General features: G+C 36.7%; 1 protein-coding gene across 1 annotated transcript in view; it reads right to left on the bottom strand.

The window, feature by feature from the left end:
• The window catches only part of BMP5 (bone morphogenetic protein 5), a 122,714-nt gene that overhangs the window by 15,554 nt on the left and 88,602 nt on the right, over positions 1 to 18,558 (bottom strand). Inside the window, exon 4 of the mRNA XM_059701348.1 lies at positions 1,513 to 1,707. Coding sequence (XP_059557331.1) covers positions 1,513 to 1,707 — 195 coding nt within the window. The remainder of the gene's footprint in view (positions 1 to 1,512; positions 1,708 to 18,558) is intronic.

Raw genomic sequence — 18,558 nt, 5'->3', positions numbered from 1 at the left:
TTTCAGATTTGATTCTTGGTGAGGGCACATGCCTAGGTTATTGGTTTGATCCCTGGTTGGGGTATGGACTGGAAGGCAACCAACCAATGTTTCTCCCCCCGCACCCAACTTCCTTATTTCTAAAATCAATAAGCATGTCCTTGGGTGAAGATTAAACAAACAAACCAAAAAATCACATCACTCTATACATAGCATGTAATTCAGTATAATGTTTTTTCATAAAGAAATCCTCCCTCCTGCTTCTGTTGTTAAATACACCAAATAGATTTCTTTCCAACAGTACTCTCCTAGAGCCCATACTTTAGGAAGTTTCCAATGAATTCCACTTATTCTTTTTGTTGACAGTCCCAGATGCAAAAATAAACAAACAGACAGACAAACACAAACATGTGTTTTTATATGATTTATCAGTTTTAAGAGATTGGGGGGTGGGGATGAAGAGTTCAGGTATAATGGCAAACACTGTCTGGATGTGTCTTTTCGCAAGAGTTAAGCATTCTAATTTGCTGAAAAGCCATATGCAGGGATTACATCTGTTTTATCTGCCAGCTCATCTATTGTGCCTCGCATGTGGTGACCATTAACATGGAAGAACACATATTTCACGAATGAACCAACATGTTAGACTAAGTTGAGATGTGCTACGGTAACTTTTCCCCTCCAAATAGACTTATTGTTTAGAGATAAAGATAATTTCTTGGCATAAAATAGCCATCATTTTAATCTAAAAAGAGCTTATAAAAATCTGCCTATGGCCTGGACTGAACAAGGCACTTATTGGCATAAATAATATGATGAAATCACTTCAGATTTTGGCAGTTAGAGGCATTTAGGTCAAATTTACTTTTATAGCCCTTCTACCAATCAATAGATTAAATTGCAGGCTCATTGGAATCCATTGTGTGCTTATAATATTTCACTGTAAGATTTTTATATGCGTGTGTATGTGTGTGCACGTGCATGCATGCGCGCGCGCACACACACACACACACACACACACACACACAAGGCAGATTATCGAGATAATAGCCCTCCAAAAAATTAATGGAAATACAAATATCTTAATGATCTTAATTCCTGCTTCTATTGTCAGAAAAAAAAATTTAAACTGCCTGATTCACATGTATTGTTTTAAGTACTAAAGAAACATTTTTATGTTGAATTTACCTGGCTACCCATCCATATTTGAGAGGTCCTGGGGAGGTCAGCTCAGCAAGCCGTGCAATTCGCTTTTGGCTAGACTTTGTTGACGTAGCCATTTCATAATTTTATTACTGCCAGCTTGATTTTAATTTGAACTGAATCTTTCAACATCGCAAGGCCAGCCATACTTATTTTAAAATGAATTACCAAGTGATTCACTGATGAAACATTCTGGGGATGCTAGAAATATTGCTGGGTGATTTAATAAACCAAATAAAGGTATATCCAGAGAGTAAATTTATGGCGGCTACTTGATTTGCAACATGTGACCCCATAACTCTGTGCATTGCTGCTCCGGTGTTACCTTACCTCCGACACTGGGCATTCTGGAGGAGTCCTGGTGAGAGCTGGATTTACTGCGGTTTTGGTTTTTCCGTTTGTTGGCTGCTCTCACGGATCGCAGGAGCACCTCGCTCGCCTTGAAGAAAGCCACCATGAACGGTTGTTTTGACTGAGGCCCATGTCTCCCCACCAGACCAGCAGATTTGACGTTGATACTGCGTCCTAGAACACAATGCACAATCCCTCGGTTTATGAAAAACAAGGTCAAGTTTACCTGATATGAATGAATTCTGAGAGTACTTTGGTGGGGGCGGGGAGAGTTTTAAAACATTATCAGAATCTTTTCTTTTCAGGCCAAATATCTTTATAAACATTGCGAGTTTACGATTACAGACGATTATCCATGCTTGGTTTTGCATTTTGCATCATTCTTCCACCACAGAACACCCTCGGGCTGCCTCCACTAACAGAGCTCTCAGACCTGGAAGTCAGCAATACTGTACGTGGGAAGGTTGACTACCATCAGCCTGGAAATGTCCACATTGAGTAACAATTTCAAAAATATGAGCTATGGGCTCTTCTGTATTAAGTTCCCTATAATTTTCCTCTAAGTGATAAAAGCTGAATGGCTGGCTGGATGTTGCTACTTTCCCCAGCTCCTTTCGAGCCCTTCAAGCATTAATTAGTGCTGATAGCCTCCCCCTTGCCCTCTGGCCTGTGCCCAGCAGACTTTACAGAGCTGGGCTCTACTGAAAGCTCTTCAAAGGTCATTCCAGAAGCCCCGCTGGGGATGGGGACTTGCTTCAAGTGCCAGCTTTTTCTCAACTGGAGGGAAGCATGAAGATTTCATAATTCCCCTCCTTCTGAGTTTTGACACAACTGAATGTTTACTGAAAAGATCTCAGAAGACACAAACCAAGCCTGGAGTCTTTCAGAAAGGAGAAAAATGCCCGATGAGCATGAAGGCTGACCTTCATCTCTGACCTTTCTGAGCCACTCGGTATGGCTGTGCATCAGAGAAGGGCCGGTAGAGGAGTGAGTTAGAAGTCAAGGTGTCCTAGGACCTAGCAGTAGAGGTTAATAAAGTGCCTCTCCCATTGGGGTAACAATGATAACGCTTATAATTATAATCATGCCAAATGTTTTGGAGCCCTTGCTATGGATATGCTAGTCATTTTACTGTTTTCCTTGTGTTATTTGATTCCACAAATAATCTAGGAGTTACATATTACTATTTCCCCTTTTTACAATTCACTCTTATTATCCTCTCTAGTTTAAAACAATCACTGAAAATATTCAATATAACATAAATATCTAATCATATACTTTAATACTATAATATATATGAAGCAAACCATTGGCTGATATTGGTCCATGAAAATCACACAAAGAGAATGAAGTATGTAATCTTATGTTGTAAATTTAGTTGAGAATTACTAAAAACTCATGCAAATTATCTGCTTGACATAGAGAAATTTCCCATCTTTGAAGAGTAATATATAATGTGGTTTGAAATATGTGCATGACTGACTCTGCTTTGCCCCATGGGAGATGTGCATGTTTTCTTAGAATATTTATTCAGTGAAGACTGTGGAGCAACTTTAGTCCACTCTATAGCCGGACCCACCTTAGAAAAAGGAAAAGGAAAACAAGTCCCTGAAACAGCATCAATGGCTTTTTAGCAAATAAACCCATGCTCTTAACAAAATTTATTTTGGCAGCATAAACACTTTTGTGTATACTGTATTGTGAGGAGACCTTCCACCGTCAGAAAATGAGACTGTGTCATGTGAGGCTGTGCAGCTGTTGGGACAGACACAGAGGTCCTTTAAATGTGGAGGTATTGATTAAATAAAAAAGTGTGCTCCAGTCCAGGCAGCATCAGGATGCTCAACAATTGTTCTACAGCATATTGGCAAAACCTGTTCAGTCCCTAGAAGTATTAAAATGGCATTCCACCTCACCAATGACACTATGCTCAGTCCTACCCAAGAAAGAACTTACAAATAATCAAAGCAGTAAACCTTAAACAAATAAGCATATAGGTTTCTCTTTTAAATGCAAACTTACAGTGGCTTTATGCCAGAGTCTATATTTCTTAGAAAAACTCTATCACTGGCATAAATGAAAGAGGCAGTTTGATTTGTGGTCAGAGCAGTTTCCATTCTACTTCCACTGTAACAAATGTATTAATTCAGCTCAGACTTCCTCCTTCTGGCAGCCCTTTTGCTGTAAAAAGAGAAATTAGAAGTTCCAGCCAAATACCATACCTTGAACTGACCCACTTCAATACATAAACACTTTTACAACATGTTTATTCAGGTGTAGCAGTTGAAATTGGTTTAAGATGTTTCCAGTGACAGAGAGCTCAGCAACAGAAAAAAAAAAAAGAACTGAGAAACTTAACTGTTATGGAATAGAATAACTGGCAATCTGTTCTTCAAATTTTTGATTTTTCCCCCCGTCTTGGAGTACAACATAAAAAGTATTTGTTGAGCTTTTATTTTGATTTTTTAATGAAGTGTTAATTTAACAGAAACTAGATTTTTACTTGTATAGATTGATGACTGCAGAAATTATTTTTAATATATGATCTTTCTAATACTGAAATAGGTTGCTGCAAGATGTTCACAAATGGAATACAGTAAAATCGGTTTTCCATTCATTACAACACACACAGACCCTTTTATAGTTAAATAGGCACTTAACGCAAAGTTCCAAGTTTCCTTTGGTCTGCAGGAGGGTTTCTTTTATTATTTTCCTAAAGACTTTCAATATTTTAATTTTTATCTGTGGAGAAAAAATACTTCTCTAAAGATTTATGTTCTGAAAACCATAAAGATGTGCGTATGTTACAAATATGGGTTTCTTGGGCTTTACAAAGGTGGACATTGTGTGTGAAGTAAAGTACCCTTCAAACCAATGTGAACTCCCTTTAAAATAACTTTTGATATTATTAAGTTTCCTCTTGGTTTCCTTTTTACTTCAGCAATGAGGTGACTATTAAGATTCCATAAGTTAATGCTTGCTCAGTTACTTTTGGTCTTGAGCTACACCATAGCTTAACTATTTGACCTACTCCTTCAGACACAATACACCTACATTGATTATGTAGACTAAACCTTTTGAATGGCTGAACAGTTGTTTCTATTAGAAGTGCTAATGTGAACCCAGACTATATTACATGTATTGAAAATATTGAATCTTTTATAAAATTTATTTGAACATGGTCAATTTTATTATTAAGCATACAGTATATTTTAGATATTGCAAATATAAAAATAAAGAAGTCTACCCCAAACCTTTTGATTTAGGAAACCTATATGTAGATGTGTATTAGTATGGATTTAATTTTCAAAGTTGACCCTTATTTGTTACTTCTAGTTTAAAAGGTATAGTATTACAGATAGATGATATATAAAGATTAAGCATTAATATACCATAAAAGTGGGGTGGGATAAGAAAAAGAGTATTAAGTTAAAAGGATGGTAAGGACACCAGCTTGAGCCCAAGCTTAGTCACCTGGGGATTCAGACATGTCTAGGCATAGCTGGAATATTGGTAGGAGTAATTCACTGCACATGTTTTTGAATGAGGATGGAGCAACTTCATGGGAAAGTCATTCTAAGGAAAAGGTGAATCCCTGACTCATAGATTCAGAACAATGTCCTAGTGAGTATAAGGAAACAGTGATTTTAAGTCTGTGCAGCTCCAATTAGGTTGCATGACTAACTTCTAAAGAACAAAGAGAATTCAAGAAAATGTCATAGAACTGTTTTTACCTGAAGTCCCTACAAAATACTAGGAAGTCAAGGCATCACTACTTTGGAGCTTGGTTAGTAATGTGACACAGGTGGTGGGAAAAGGTTCTCCCTAAATCAGAAGAGTGGCTTTGGAGCATCTCCTCACTAGGACAGGATGACAGCCTGTGGATCCAAGATTATCTCCTGTACCAGCATCAGCATGAGCTTCTGAGAGTGGTCACTGTTCAAAGGTGAGCAGAGCATTGGGACTTTAAGGTGTACCAACAAGTGTACCAAAGCGAGAGACAGTGCCAATGATGCATGAAGTGATTGTTAGATCAAGAGGTCACCTCCCTTGCTGTTGTAGTAAAATATAGAAATGTTTAAAAATGCTTAAAGCCCTAACTGGTTTGGCTCAGTGGATAGAGTGTCAGCCTGCAGACTCAAGGGTCCCGGGTTCGATTCCGGTCAAGGGCATGTACCTTGGTTGCGGGCACATCCCCAGTAGGGGGTGTGCGTGAGGCAGCTGATTGATGTTTCTCTCTCATCGATGTTTCTGGCTCTCTATCCCTCTCCCTTCCTCTCTGTAAAAAATCAATAAAATATATTTTTTTAAAAAATAAAAATGCTTAAAGAATGTCTAAAAATATTAGGAAGGTTTTGAAATGTTTCCTTGAAACTTAAAGTGTGATATTAAAGACACATTCCCCACTGCCCTGAAGCGTGTGTACCTCATAGATAAGGATTTGAACTTCAGTTACTAACTCAGAGTGGCTTGTCAAGATAACCGTTTGAGTGAGTGATGTACTCTCCCTAGATAACCGCATGTAGCCCCTTGCCCTATTTGAAATTAACATGTGTGCATTGACGTAATTCATTGATAGCCACCTGAACTGCTGAGGGTACGAAACAGGTTTTAAAAATGGGTCCTGGCCAGCCAATGGTGCTTGCCTGTCGAGACAGCCACAAAGGCACGTCCTTTTGTCAGTGCCGCAAGCGACGCTGCTCCAGGCTCCTCTCTGCCAGAGGACAGAAGAACGGCTAGTACCTCCCAATCTAGATGCAACCAAGCTCTTGGGTGAGGAACGCCGGCCCCTTGCATCCGGACCGGACCAGCCCAGCTGCTGGACCCCAGAGGACAGCACCACTGGGATCCCATTAAGCCTGTACCCACAGCATCAGGAACTTTTATTGAATAATAAAGTGCTGTGTGATTTGCAACTGCATATGTTTCATGTGGTGTAATTCCTTCCGCAGTTAATTTAATTATTTTGCGTACGCTTAAAACTGAAATTAAAGTTTCTGGTCTTTTTGGTCCTAGGCCTGCCCTTGGTCCAGCTTGGGTAGAGTAGCCTCTTGGCTAGCAACTGCTTGCATGTCCCACACCTGCACGGTTAAAGTTTATCTCAAGGGACCTTAGATAAACACCCCACATCCTTTCTTGGGTTCTACTTAGGACACTTGCATTATATCCAGGCCCTAATGTTGTACACGGGGCAGATGGAAGAAATGTGACCTGTTAAATGGGTAGGTTGATAACAAGAGACAGAGAAGAATTTGGTTGTTTAAGCTTAAATAGTTTGGGGGTCTCCTACACAAATGGGAGAAGACAGGAGATAGCAAAGGCCCCTGAAGAGCTTACCAGCATTCCAGTGATTTCACTGATGGCAGCTACACCCAAAGAAACAATGTTTGTGCCCAATTATCCTAGGCTTGTGTATCATAGAATTCTTGGATTATAAAATGAAAGAGATCATGAGAACAAAAATGGAAGTCAGGGGTTTGGAATTGGCAGAGGTATTTGCCTTTTATGTTTGTAAAAAGAATACCCATTAGATCTTTGCTTGTAAAAACTTTTAGAACTCTTCATATGTTGGCTGCCATATTGCCCCTAACAATGACCATACAAGTACCAAGGGAAGAGAAACAATGTGAGCAGCAAAACATATCTGGTCATATAATTTCTCAGTTGTATTAACCACACAGTGAATAAAGACTGGGCTAGGATGACATCTAAAAAGAAACAATTATTCTCTTCACACGGCAATCAAGAGGGACGAATGTGAGTCCAGGATTCATGCCTACTAAATTTTATCATAATTGAAGCTGGAGAGCCAAGACTTCCAAATACACTACTCGGACCCTTAAGACTTTGGGTAAGCACTGGGGTCAGGGCATTGTATTCACATCTGTCTGAGAACACACTGTTTCACGGTTAGTCAGAGAGAAGGTAAGCCGGCAGACCAAAGATCCATCTCAAACTCACTGGTTTTGTATTTCAGGCCATTCTTTTTGGAATATGTGACTTTCAAAGTGTTTATTTCTTTAAAATCAGGGTTATTAAAGGAGACTCTGACATAAAACAGCTCTTTAGAGACATGTTGATGTTACAAGGATAAGTGGTTCCAAATAGGAGCATTTAGTTTCCCTCCAGAATATACAGTTTGAAAAACATTCATTTGAGCATTTATCAGAGTCTAAACGTTCATATCGCTCTAAGATGTTAGCATAAATTCCAGTTTGTTTTTCCCTCCATAAACTCACAGTAATTGACTGCTTAACCCAAAACACCTGTGATGGAACTTGTGCACAAATTGTCTTTCCTTCATTTCAGAAAAGATTCTTGCAGTATCCTTTATGAATGATTTCATAGAAAACAAGTCAATGCATTGTTTCTCATTCACATATCCTCCTGATCTTTGCTTTTTTGCAATCTGTGATTAAATTTGATTCTGGGGCTCATAAATTATAGTTTCTGTAATTCTAAATTATACTGGAATTTAACCCCTCTAGAAGCAGATGATTTAAAATGTGCAGAATTCTCTACCCAGCATATAGACCAAATCATTTTACATCAGATTTTAAGGAATGTGGAGAAGATACAATTTTGTCTACTTAAATTGCATATACATTTTAACTCAGTGTGACCTTAAAGTAAGCACACTGCAATCTAGCTCTCAATTTCAACTCTGTTATAATTTGATGAAAAATTTACATAGCTTCTAGTTTTATAGTACAAGCATAGACTTATTGCCAGATACAAGCACATGGATTTGATATATCACAAGCAGAATTTTACATTTGGGCTGAGAACTTTCTTGTTTTTAAAATGTTTTACATTGCCTTATAAACTCAAGCACCAAGAAAGGCTGGATATTAGGCGATCTCAGTGACACGGGAAAAATTTAATTTATTGGGATAACAGAGTGTAAGATAGTAAGGTTTTTGAGTGATTCTTTATAGTAATTCTGGGGTTTTGTCTGAAAAAAACAGGCTCTTCATGCAGTGCCTTTGCTAGAACTTCCCACTCTCTTCTTTATACTGCTATTTAAAAGAGTAAATTAAAAATAAACACTTAATTACATATTAAATATTATATATTGAATATTACATACGTATAATTCTAGTACACTCAGTATTGAAAAAAGTTCAAAAACCAAAAAAGGAACAAATGTAATAATATAAGAATAAGAATAGGTTTCTGTGGCTGATATTAAAAGAGAAAAGACATATTGGAGGTATGCAGTCACAGAGGGTAACTGGGAACAATATGCTGACACACTGACATGAAGTGTGAGTTAAGAATTACCTAAAGATAAGAAATGTGGTTATGCCCTAGCCGGTTTGGCTCAGTGGATAGAGCATCGGCCTGCAGACTAAAGGGTCCCAGGTTCAATTCTGGTCAAGGGCACATGCCCGAGTTGCAGGCGCGATCCCCAGTGGGGAGTGTGCAGGAGGCAGCCAATCAATGATTCTCTCTCATCATTGATGTTTCTATCTCTCTCTCTCCCTCTTCCTTCCTCTCTGAAATAAATAAAAATATATTTAAAAAAAGAAAAAAGGAAATGTGGTTATAATTCCTGGTAATATGACAGTAGAAGGAATCCATTTTCCTCAATGATTGGGGTGTGAGAAGGAGAGATAAGTTCAAAGGAGGAAGATTTTTTCTTTTAAGTTGAAATTCTTTCTACAACTTTTGCAGAAAGGATTGTAATGCCCTCCAGCTTGAAAGCATGGTGGGGATTAGAAAAGTGGATATTTGGTTAGAAACATCAGCATGCTGACTAGAGGCGTGAGGGGGAAAAATACAAACAGTTGAGGACTGAAGTTCATGGGACTCCAGGAGGGAGGACCTAAGAAAAGAAAGGCTAATCATCAAGAATCACGGCGAGAGGTGTTTGCCCAGTTGTGGAAGCTGTCCAGACATGCAGATGTTTCATTGCACCGAGGGTGGGACTGAGATGACAGAAATGATCAGTCTCTTCCCATGAGACATTAGTCTGCGATGAGGAAGTGTACTGTCTCAGGGATGACAAGCCCAACAAATGCTAACTTGGGCCCTATTTCAGGCAGTGGAATATGCATGTCAAACTAAGAATTCCAACTTACCTTCACACAAGCACTTTTCAATAGCTCTTCTCCATATACAGGGTGGGGTAAAAGTAGGTTTACAGTTGTAAGTAGGTGAGACAGAGTTTATTCTTCTATTATTATTCATTGTACTATTTTTCATATGAAAAACTGTAAATCTACTTTGGCCCCATTCTGTATATAGTGCCTTTCCCCTGAGGCCCTATGAGTTTTACAGACATCATCTGTCACATGCCCCAAAAGACTGGTTAGTTGATCTCATAGCCCTCATTTATTTTAAGAAGGCACAAACATTCTTTTCACAAAACCATGGGAAAAGTGAATTATTTTTTAGACTTTTTTCCAGTTATTATGTGACTTTTTTTAAAAAAAAGTGTACACATACAGATATTTCTTTCCTTAAAATCATAAAAGATTTAAATAAAATTCTAATGATGCATATTTTAGCAGAAATCAACCAACAGGGTCTTTAAAAACTATGATTATGTCTTAGTATATCAATGAAGAAAAGCTTTTTAGTTTGTTTCATAGCAGTGAAATTAATTTCATACTCTGCCTTTTATTGATAGTGGGGGAAGTGGTCCTCAAAATGAACTTACTGCAGTTGTTTGGGAAATTTATGAGTTTCTAAAGAAAATATTCTTTTATACTAGCTTATATGATATATTATTCAAAGTATTTTTTTATCATACAGAAAAGCGTGGTTCCCTAAATGTTTGACCTTCCCTTTCAATTTGATACATGAACCTGTAAAATGACCACAAGCTGCTTGTAGGATCCTTGCAATAGGCCAATATTACCAAAGCAGAAGAGAAATACATTATTTTGACATCTAAGAGAAAGAGTGACAAGAGTAAAAGATGTTTTCCCAAATATGCAGTAAAGAGCTGATACTGAGATATCGAATGCATATGCCATGATAAAGTGTCTACTCTGCAAAAAAAAAAAAAAAAAAAATGGAGTTTAGACATTTCTGACTTATTTCTTATACATATGAAGATTGGACCAAAAAAACATTCATCTGAGTAAAGAGAAGCAGACCTTTTCTTCAATTTCTCATGTCTTTGGCTGTGGCGAGAATGTAAATTGGCCTACCCCACATAAGGACCATTCCCAAGGGGAGATCTCATGCCACATTGATTCCATGGTGGTCCCCAGATCAAAAACATCCTTCTGAGCTATACAAATAGGAAATAATATGCAAAATAATAGTTGGATTTCCAGAGTGTTACATTGGGGGTCATCAGCATCATCTGATCTTGTAGCATAACTAGAACTTTTATATATCTACTAGAGGCCTGATGCACGAAATTCATGCAAGGGTAGGCCTTCCTTCCCCTGGCTGCTGGCACCAGCTTCCCTCTGGCAACTGGGACCTGGGATTCCCTCACAGCCCTGGCTTCATCCAGACGGTCATCCAGAAGGACGTTCAGTCTAATTAGCATATTACATTTTTATTATTATAGGCTAGAGCAGTGATGGCAAATCTATGACACGCGTGTCAGAGGTGACATGCGAACTCATTTTTTTGGTTGATTTTTCTTTGTTAAATGGCATTTAAATATATAAAATAAATATCAAAAATATAAGTCTTTGTTTTACTATGGTTGCAAATATCAAAAAATTTCTATATGTGACACAGCACCAGAGTTAAGTTAGGGTTTTTCAAAATGCTGACACACCGAGCTCAAAAGGTTCGCCATCACTGGACTAGAGGCTCAGTGCACAACATTCGTGCACTGTGGGGGGGGAGGTCCTGCAGCCCAGCCTGCACCCTCTTGCAGTCCAGGACCCCTCGAGGGATGTCTGTGGGGAGCAGGCTTAAGCCAGCAGGTGGACATCCCCCGAGGGCTCCTTAGTGCTGCCATGGAGGCAGAAGAGGCCCCCACCACCGACACTGTGCTTGCCAGCCATGAGCCCAGTGTCATAGCGACCAGTCATTCTGCCATTTGGTCTATTTGTATATTAGCCTTTTATTATATAGGATCAGTTGTATTACTTCAAAGAGAAATGGTGTGACTAGATGCACATGTAGATATAGCTGGTATCCAAAAGTAATAATGAGCATGCCTTTCAAAAGGATCAGAGAAACTGAGGATTGAGGAGGTTAGCTAATTCAGTACTTCTCAAGTTAAGAGAGGAGCAGCAGCTGCCATTCACTGAAGCTAGGTATTTCACCTTGATTTACATGCGTGATCTTATTTACGCCTCATAACAAAACAATGACTACATTTCAGTAATGAATAAAATAAGGCTTAAAAAGTGTCAGATGTTTGTTTAACTCCACCCTGTCAACCCTAAAGTAGTGTGCTATTCCTTTAAGTACACAATGTTCCCTTTGTCAGGGATTATTTAGGACTGATGCTTTCATCTTCGGTCTCTGCTTCTGACCTTGAGAAGACGGGAGGAAAACCATCCATCTCATAGGTCCGTCAGTGACCCACAAACTGTCTGTCAAGAACAGTGTTGGAGCTGCTTATTTTGTTAAGTTCAAAATCGGATTTTCCTTAGGAAGTGGGAAGATAAGCACTGAACACTCCTTGCCAGCCATGAAAGGGCAGGTGGTCTCCCTGGTTTCTATTCCATTCGGATGGAAACTTTTCACACTGCAGTGAAATTGGTGTGCATTTTTAAGGACCTGGGACATATAATTTCCTTACCAAAATAATTTTCCTCTAATTTCAAATTTTGATCATCACTTGCACTCTATACTGTTGGTTTGCTTGTTAGATGCTTTTGTTTCTGTTTTGGTTTTCCTTCATCCTCTGTGAGCTTACTTCACGTGTGCCCAAGTTCAACTCTCAGCGGCACAGAACTGCAGTGACTCCTCATACCTTACACTGACTAAGAGGTTCTCTCTTCTTCCCATTGTGCTCCCTGCTTGTGATGCAAAACCAGCACTGCTATTTTTGCAATATGTCTGTAACAACCATGTACCAGCAAGAAGTTAAAATTACAGTGGAAAGAGCAACAGGAAAGACAGAGTGAATGCTTGGGTATGACAAAAATAAGGAGAATTTCATATTCTTCATGGCATTAAATAAATATAACCATGAAAACATTTACCCCTCAGATCATGACTGAAACCAGGGTTAGTGTCTAGAATAAGGAATATAGCAAACAACAAAAACTGGACTATGTTCCTAACATTGGCTTTGTTGGGCAAGACTGGTGCTCCATGATTACTGTTCTGAATTAGGGAAAATCAAAAACAGAAATACAGATGTAGCCAAACACTTCCATATCCGTTTTCATTAGGGAAAGCTAAGTGATGGTAAAGTACATCTTTCACCAGATAATGAAGCAAGACTAACTCCTGTTTGTCTCTGCTTACTTTATAAATCATTGATTTCAAAACTCTCTTTTATGTATGTTTTTGAGTTGTGATGCTAAAATTTGGATAAGCAAATTATGTTTACCATGTGGATCTCATTCAAATATAAACATACTATAAATTAAAACAAAGGAAATTGCCTTTAAAACCTCGTTCTGAAATGTTGTGTATAAAATGGACATGGTAAAATAGCAAAGGCAAGTTTTACAATTTATTACTGAATATAGTCTATCACCAACATCTGTTTATAAATGAAAGTTATTTTCTCACTACAAATTGTTACACAAGACCAAACTAGGCTATTAGATGCCCATTTCAGAGTTCCACCTGAAGAAAAATATAATATAGATATCAAAAATAGATATAGATATTCAAAAAGAAATCAGAATCATGGTTTTTCATTATCAACAGAACTAAACTATCTGTAAATTAGAAGATTCAAACCTTTTTGTTCAAAATATGAGGTTTTTAGAAAAGCAGTCTGATGAAGCTCTGCTTATATGGATAAGAAAAAAAAAAGCTAAGTACACTGTCAATTTTTTAAAATGTGTTTTAATGCCAGAGATCTTCCTTTTTTTCTTTTTTTGGAAAAAAAAATTACCCCAATGTGTTACTCCCCCAAAACACAATTCAGGTAGTTCAAGACCTTTTTAAAAGTTAGAACTATACCAACTCACCATCAGCTTTGATGCTGGGAGAAGGGATCATGTGATGAGAGAAAAGGACTGATTTCAGACTGGCTTTTTGCAAAATAATAAACCAATAATTTTTTTTTGAACCTTGACCAGCATTCTTGACTAGCCTGAGGATGAGTTTGCTACACCCTGGTTTAAATGAGAAACTTGAGCACCAGTTCAGACTTGAAGAGAGTGGGGGGAGAGGTAGATCGGAGAGTTCCATGGTGGGGAGTATGGATTAAGGGACAGGAAAGCAGAGAAGGCGAGAAAGCAAGGGGAGGAGAACCTATCAAAATATGTTAGTGAGTGACACAGGGCACAAAGCAAGGGTGAATTTAGTTATCAAATTAAAAATAAAGAAATTAAATTTGGCTAAATTTAATTACACATTGAAGTCAATTGCTGGCAAAAGAAAAGTTACTTTTTCTTCTTTTTATTTTATGAATTTATCAAATTAACTTTAATTGTGTAAGGGGCTAAAAGAACTATTGAAGTAGTGCAGTTAGATTGAGAAAACAAAAAAATATGGTAAAACTGCTATTACCTTTTTGGGGCCAGATCACATTTAAATTCCAGGCAGAAAGTATAAAAACCAAAAGGTAATTCCAAACATATCCACGAGAAAATTCATTGTTGTTCCATAACAATCATTATTAATAGCATTGTTTTATTTGGAAATTATAAAAATACCTTTTATCCAGGTTATAATTTATATAAACTTCATGTAATTTGTAAGAGTCATAGTATGTAATATCTGGCTCTGAAAACAACGCATGTTTAGATTCATGGGCAAGATTCTTAAACTATGGAAGGCTATTTATTCATGCACAAAATGGGATAATCATGAAGATCAAGTAGACATTCCATTTAAAGAGCTTAGAAAATGCCTCGTATTTAGTAAGCTTTCAGAAAATGTTAGTGTTCTTTAGTTATTAAAATTATCTTGACTGAACATCACAGCAAACACATAGTTTGACTATTTACTTCAAATGATCTAAAGATATACCTACGAAGTAAAACCTGGAATTACTAGTAATCATGAAAAAGAAAAAATGTGAAATATTAGCATGGAAGAATAATTGATGTTGATAAAAAAAGTACTACAAAAATCAGGGTATAAAAACAGCAGATTTTCAACTAGACAGAAAATAGGTTTTGATAGAGCAAGTTTGAAAATAAAGTATAGTTTATGAAAATATTATATGAGTAATAAGATCGTGGGTTGAACAAAGTAGAAATTTAACAGCACTCCAATATTTATGTTTAGTTACCCTAGCTCATTTTTATTCAGTGGGAAATAGCAAAAATCTAAAGCATACAGGAAGATTTATGTTTTTTGTTGTGCTTTAAGACATTACGTAAGTTAGAAGACCCCTACGTCACAGCTTACATGGGTTTGGGAAATAAACAAATGCTGATTTTAAACACCAAGGGAAATCTAATATCTATTTTCAGTAGAAATCTAATCATTTTTACCATAAAAATAAAGGAATTCTCAAGTTTTCTGAATCATCCACATAAAATGACTACATGGATGGCTATTTAGCTATGTTATTTATTTACCACAAGATTTATTTATTTATTGAATTTATTTGGGTGACATATATACTAATAAAAGGGTAATATGCTAATCAGGGTGGACATCTTCCGGATGTCCATCTGGACAAAAGCCACAACAGCTGCAAGGCCCTGGGGCTCAGGCCTCGCATCCACTGTGGCTGGCAATGGCAGCAACAGCGGGGTGATGGGGGTGGTGCCTTCCCCTGATAAGCCTGGTCGCCTCCCACAGAGGGAGGCCAGACTGCGGCTTAGGCCTGCTCCCCTGATGGCTTCCGGACTGTGAGAGGGGGCAGGCCGGGCTGAGGGACCCCCCTCCAGTGCACGAATTTTTGTGCACTGGGTCTCTACTTAGTTAATAAAACCACATAGGTTTCAAGTGTGCAACTCAATAAAGCATCATGTGCACACTGCATCCAAAGTCAAGTTTCTCCATCCCCATTTATTCCCCCTTTGCCTACTTCCATCTCCCACCACCACCCTTTCTCTCTGGCAATCACCATGTCAATTGTTAGATCTATATTTTTTGGGTTAATTCCTTCACCTTTTTTTCACCCAGCCCCCAATGCCCCTATTTTCTGATATCTGTCAGTCTGTTCTATGTATGCTTCTGTTTCTATTTTTTTAAAATATATTTTTATTTATTTCAGAGAGGAGTGAAGAGGGTGAAAGAGATAGAAACAGCAATGATGAAAGAAAATTACTGTGCCCTGACTGGAATAGAACCATGACCTGGTTCATAAGTCACCACTCAACCACTGAGTCACGCCGACCTGACCTGTTTCTATTTTATTTATTAAATAATTTTGTTGATTAGATTTCATATATAAGTGAAATCATATGGTATTTGTCCTTTAAAAAATTAGAAACTAATACATTGTCATAAATTAATTTATGTCTTAATGTTTTTGAAATTTTATAGAAATATGAATCAGAAGCCATTTTAATATGCTCTGAAAAATTTTAGATTTTTTTTTGTTATAATGCTGAAAAACTTTCTGTGGCACTTAAAGGGAATATAATCCTACTAAATGCTGTAATAAGAGCTCTCTAGAAACCTTAATAATGATAGATTTTCAACTATGAACTTATATCTGATACCTCACATGATAACTTGTATATAAGTTTCTGCCACAATATTCCCCAAAAGAAAGTGCTTGGAATTTGTTGATTTCCTTTACCAGTTTCCCCATTTCTGGTTTTACATATCTTGAGTTTGAGTTTCACTGTAAATACGTAATATCAGGCTCCTTTACCATAGAAATATCTATTGATTGTGCCCTCTCTGAATATAATATATATGTATAATGCTTAAACTATCACATATGCTTCTAAATTACAATTACCTAACAAATTATCTCATGCAATATAATAATCCCTAGACAAAAGGTCATATAAATAGTGAATTCTTCCAGAAATGTAACTCATGCCTTCACAGTACAAACGATTCCACAGCCATTAACTTCCATTTCTTAAGCATTTTTTCCTTGTGCCTTAAATCTGCTTTTTTGTTGTTGTTGTTGTTGTTGCACATTGATTTAATTTCTGGACTACGTGAAAAAAATCCAATTTCATTTATTTATTTTACTTAGTTAAATATTTGAAGATAAATATTCCTCATCTATTCTTCTAATTTATTCTTAAATATTCATCCAAAAGTTAAGCAAGTATGCTCTAATTATCCTTAACATTAAACACTACATAAAGAACTACTTCTTTTATACTAATATTTACCTAGGAAAATCGTAGGAGTATATGTTCCTTTATACTTCCAGAAATTTTAGAAAGATATGTGATTCTTGCAGTTTCGCTGATGTAGACTCTCTCATTTATTTACTTGAAACCAATTGTCATCACCATAAATTCAGCAGAAGGAAGCCATATGCTTTTATGAACAAAAATGTCTTAACTGCTTTATAAGACAAAGTTCAGATATGGAAAGAGAATATTATCAAATCTCAAAATGTTTAAAAGATCCTCTGATAAGTAGACATAATTCAACTTTCTGAACGTAGATAAATAATCATGAGCAACTATACTCAAAACAGCAGGACCAAAAGAAAAATATCACCCTTGATCTCTGAGTTTCTTTTGCTACTTATTAGCACTATGTCAGCTGATATTCAGATTAACCAGCCACATAGATCATCTGACCCTGGACACAGATAAATAGTCATCTGACAACAGAGGGGCTTAATTTAGAAATGTTCCCCTGAGGTAAAAAATAGACTGTCTTAGCAATCCTAAGGATAACACAACAAACGTATTTAATCAAATACTTTCATTTAAAAATAGCACATTTAGGAGATATCACAGGACACTGTCATTGTGAAGAAAACTTTTATCAGTATGTTAAATTGTTCTTTATGTGATAAAGAACAATAGGAATGAAAAACACCTCAAGGTTGTAGAAAAATAACTAATCCCATTTGTTATTATAAATGTAGATGTAGCAGTTGTCAATTTCCAGGAATGAACAACAATAACAAAAAATCCACAAGTCAAAGTGTAGAGAACATGAAAAAACCTTGGGTAATAAAAGTTTTAAAATATTCACTTTAATTTCATTGTGTTGATAACTAAAGTGAAGACTTTTTTTTTAAGTTTGCACAATAATTATTTTGGCGGAGATTAAATCATTGGAGCTTTTAGGAAAACTCTGAATATAATTTCTAAAAAATAAGAATAGAGAAAACTCTTGTGTACCAACAAGCAGAACAAAAGCTGTACCTTTACCCCTTTATAATGTCTGAGAAATATAGCTGAGGATCAACATGGGTTACAATCTAAGAAGACAACCATTACAATGGTTTGTTTCCTTGACTTTCAAGGAGGTCTTCTCTGATGTTCTTCCACGCATTTCATAAGGTATCTTCAGTTTTCTGATTGTTTTATGGGAAATATTTATACAGTGGGAATTTTATACAAATTTCTACAAATATCAGTACAACATGCTTGCTATATTAGGAACTATCAGGTCCCCAACTCTTTAGCAAAGACTGTTAATATTTCTCCAGCCATGTGTTCTATGAACAACAAAACACTGAGTGTAATTCTACAATCTTTGTAAGAAGTCATGTTGATGTGTGAGGCTTGCTCATAGGTTTACTAGTCAAATACCAGTAATTCACATTGAGACATCTTTGTGTTGTAAAATTTTTTCTAATGGTAATTAACATAGGGAAGTCTTTAATTATTTGTCACTGTATATAATACTATCTAGTGACAAAAAAACTTGTTTCCCTTATATTATTGATGCAATTAGTTATCCACAAAATAACTATTTTATTTTTTTCTAAGGGTAAAATGGTTGGGACTCAAAAAAGTACCATATTAAGTACTAGTAATGTGATATTTGCTGATGTCTATGAATATCTAACTAATATAAGCA

The sequence above is a fragment of the Myotis daubentonii genome, chromosome 6, assembly GCF_963259705.1.
Source record: "Myotis daubentonii chromosome 6, mMyoDau2.1, whole genome shotgun sequence".
In the NCBI taxonomy this organism is placed as follows: Eukaryota; Metazoa; Chordata; class Mammalia; order Chiroptera; family Vespertilionidae; genus Myotis; species Myotis daubentonii.
This window is presented reverse-complemented; position numbering and strand designations above follow the sequence as displayed.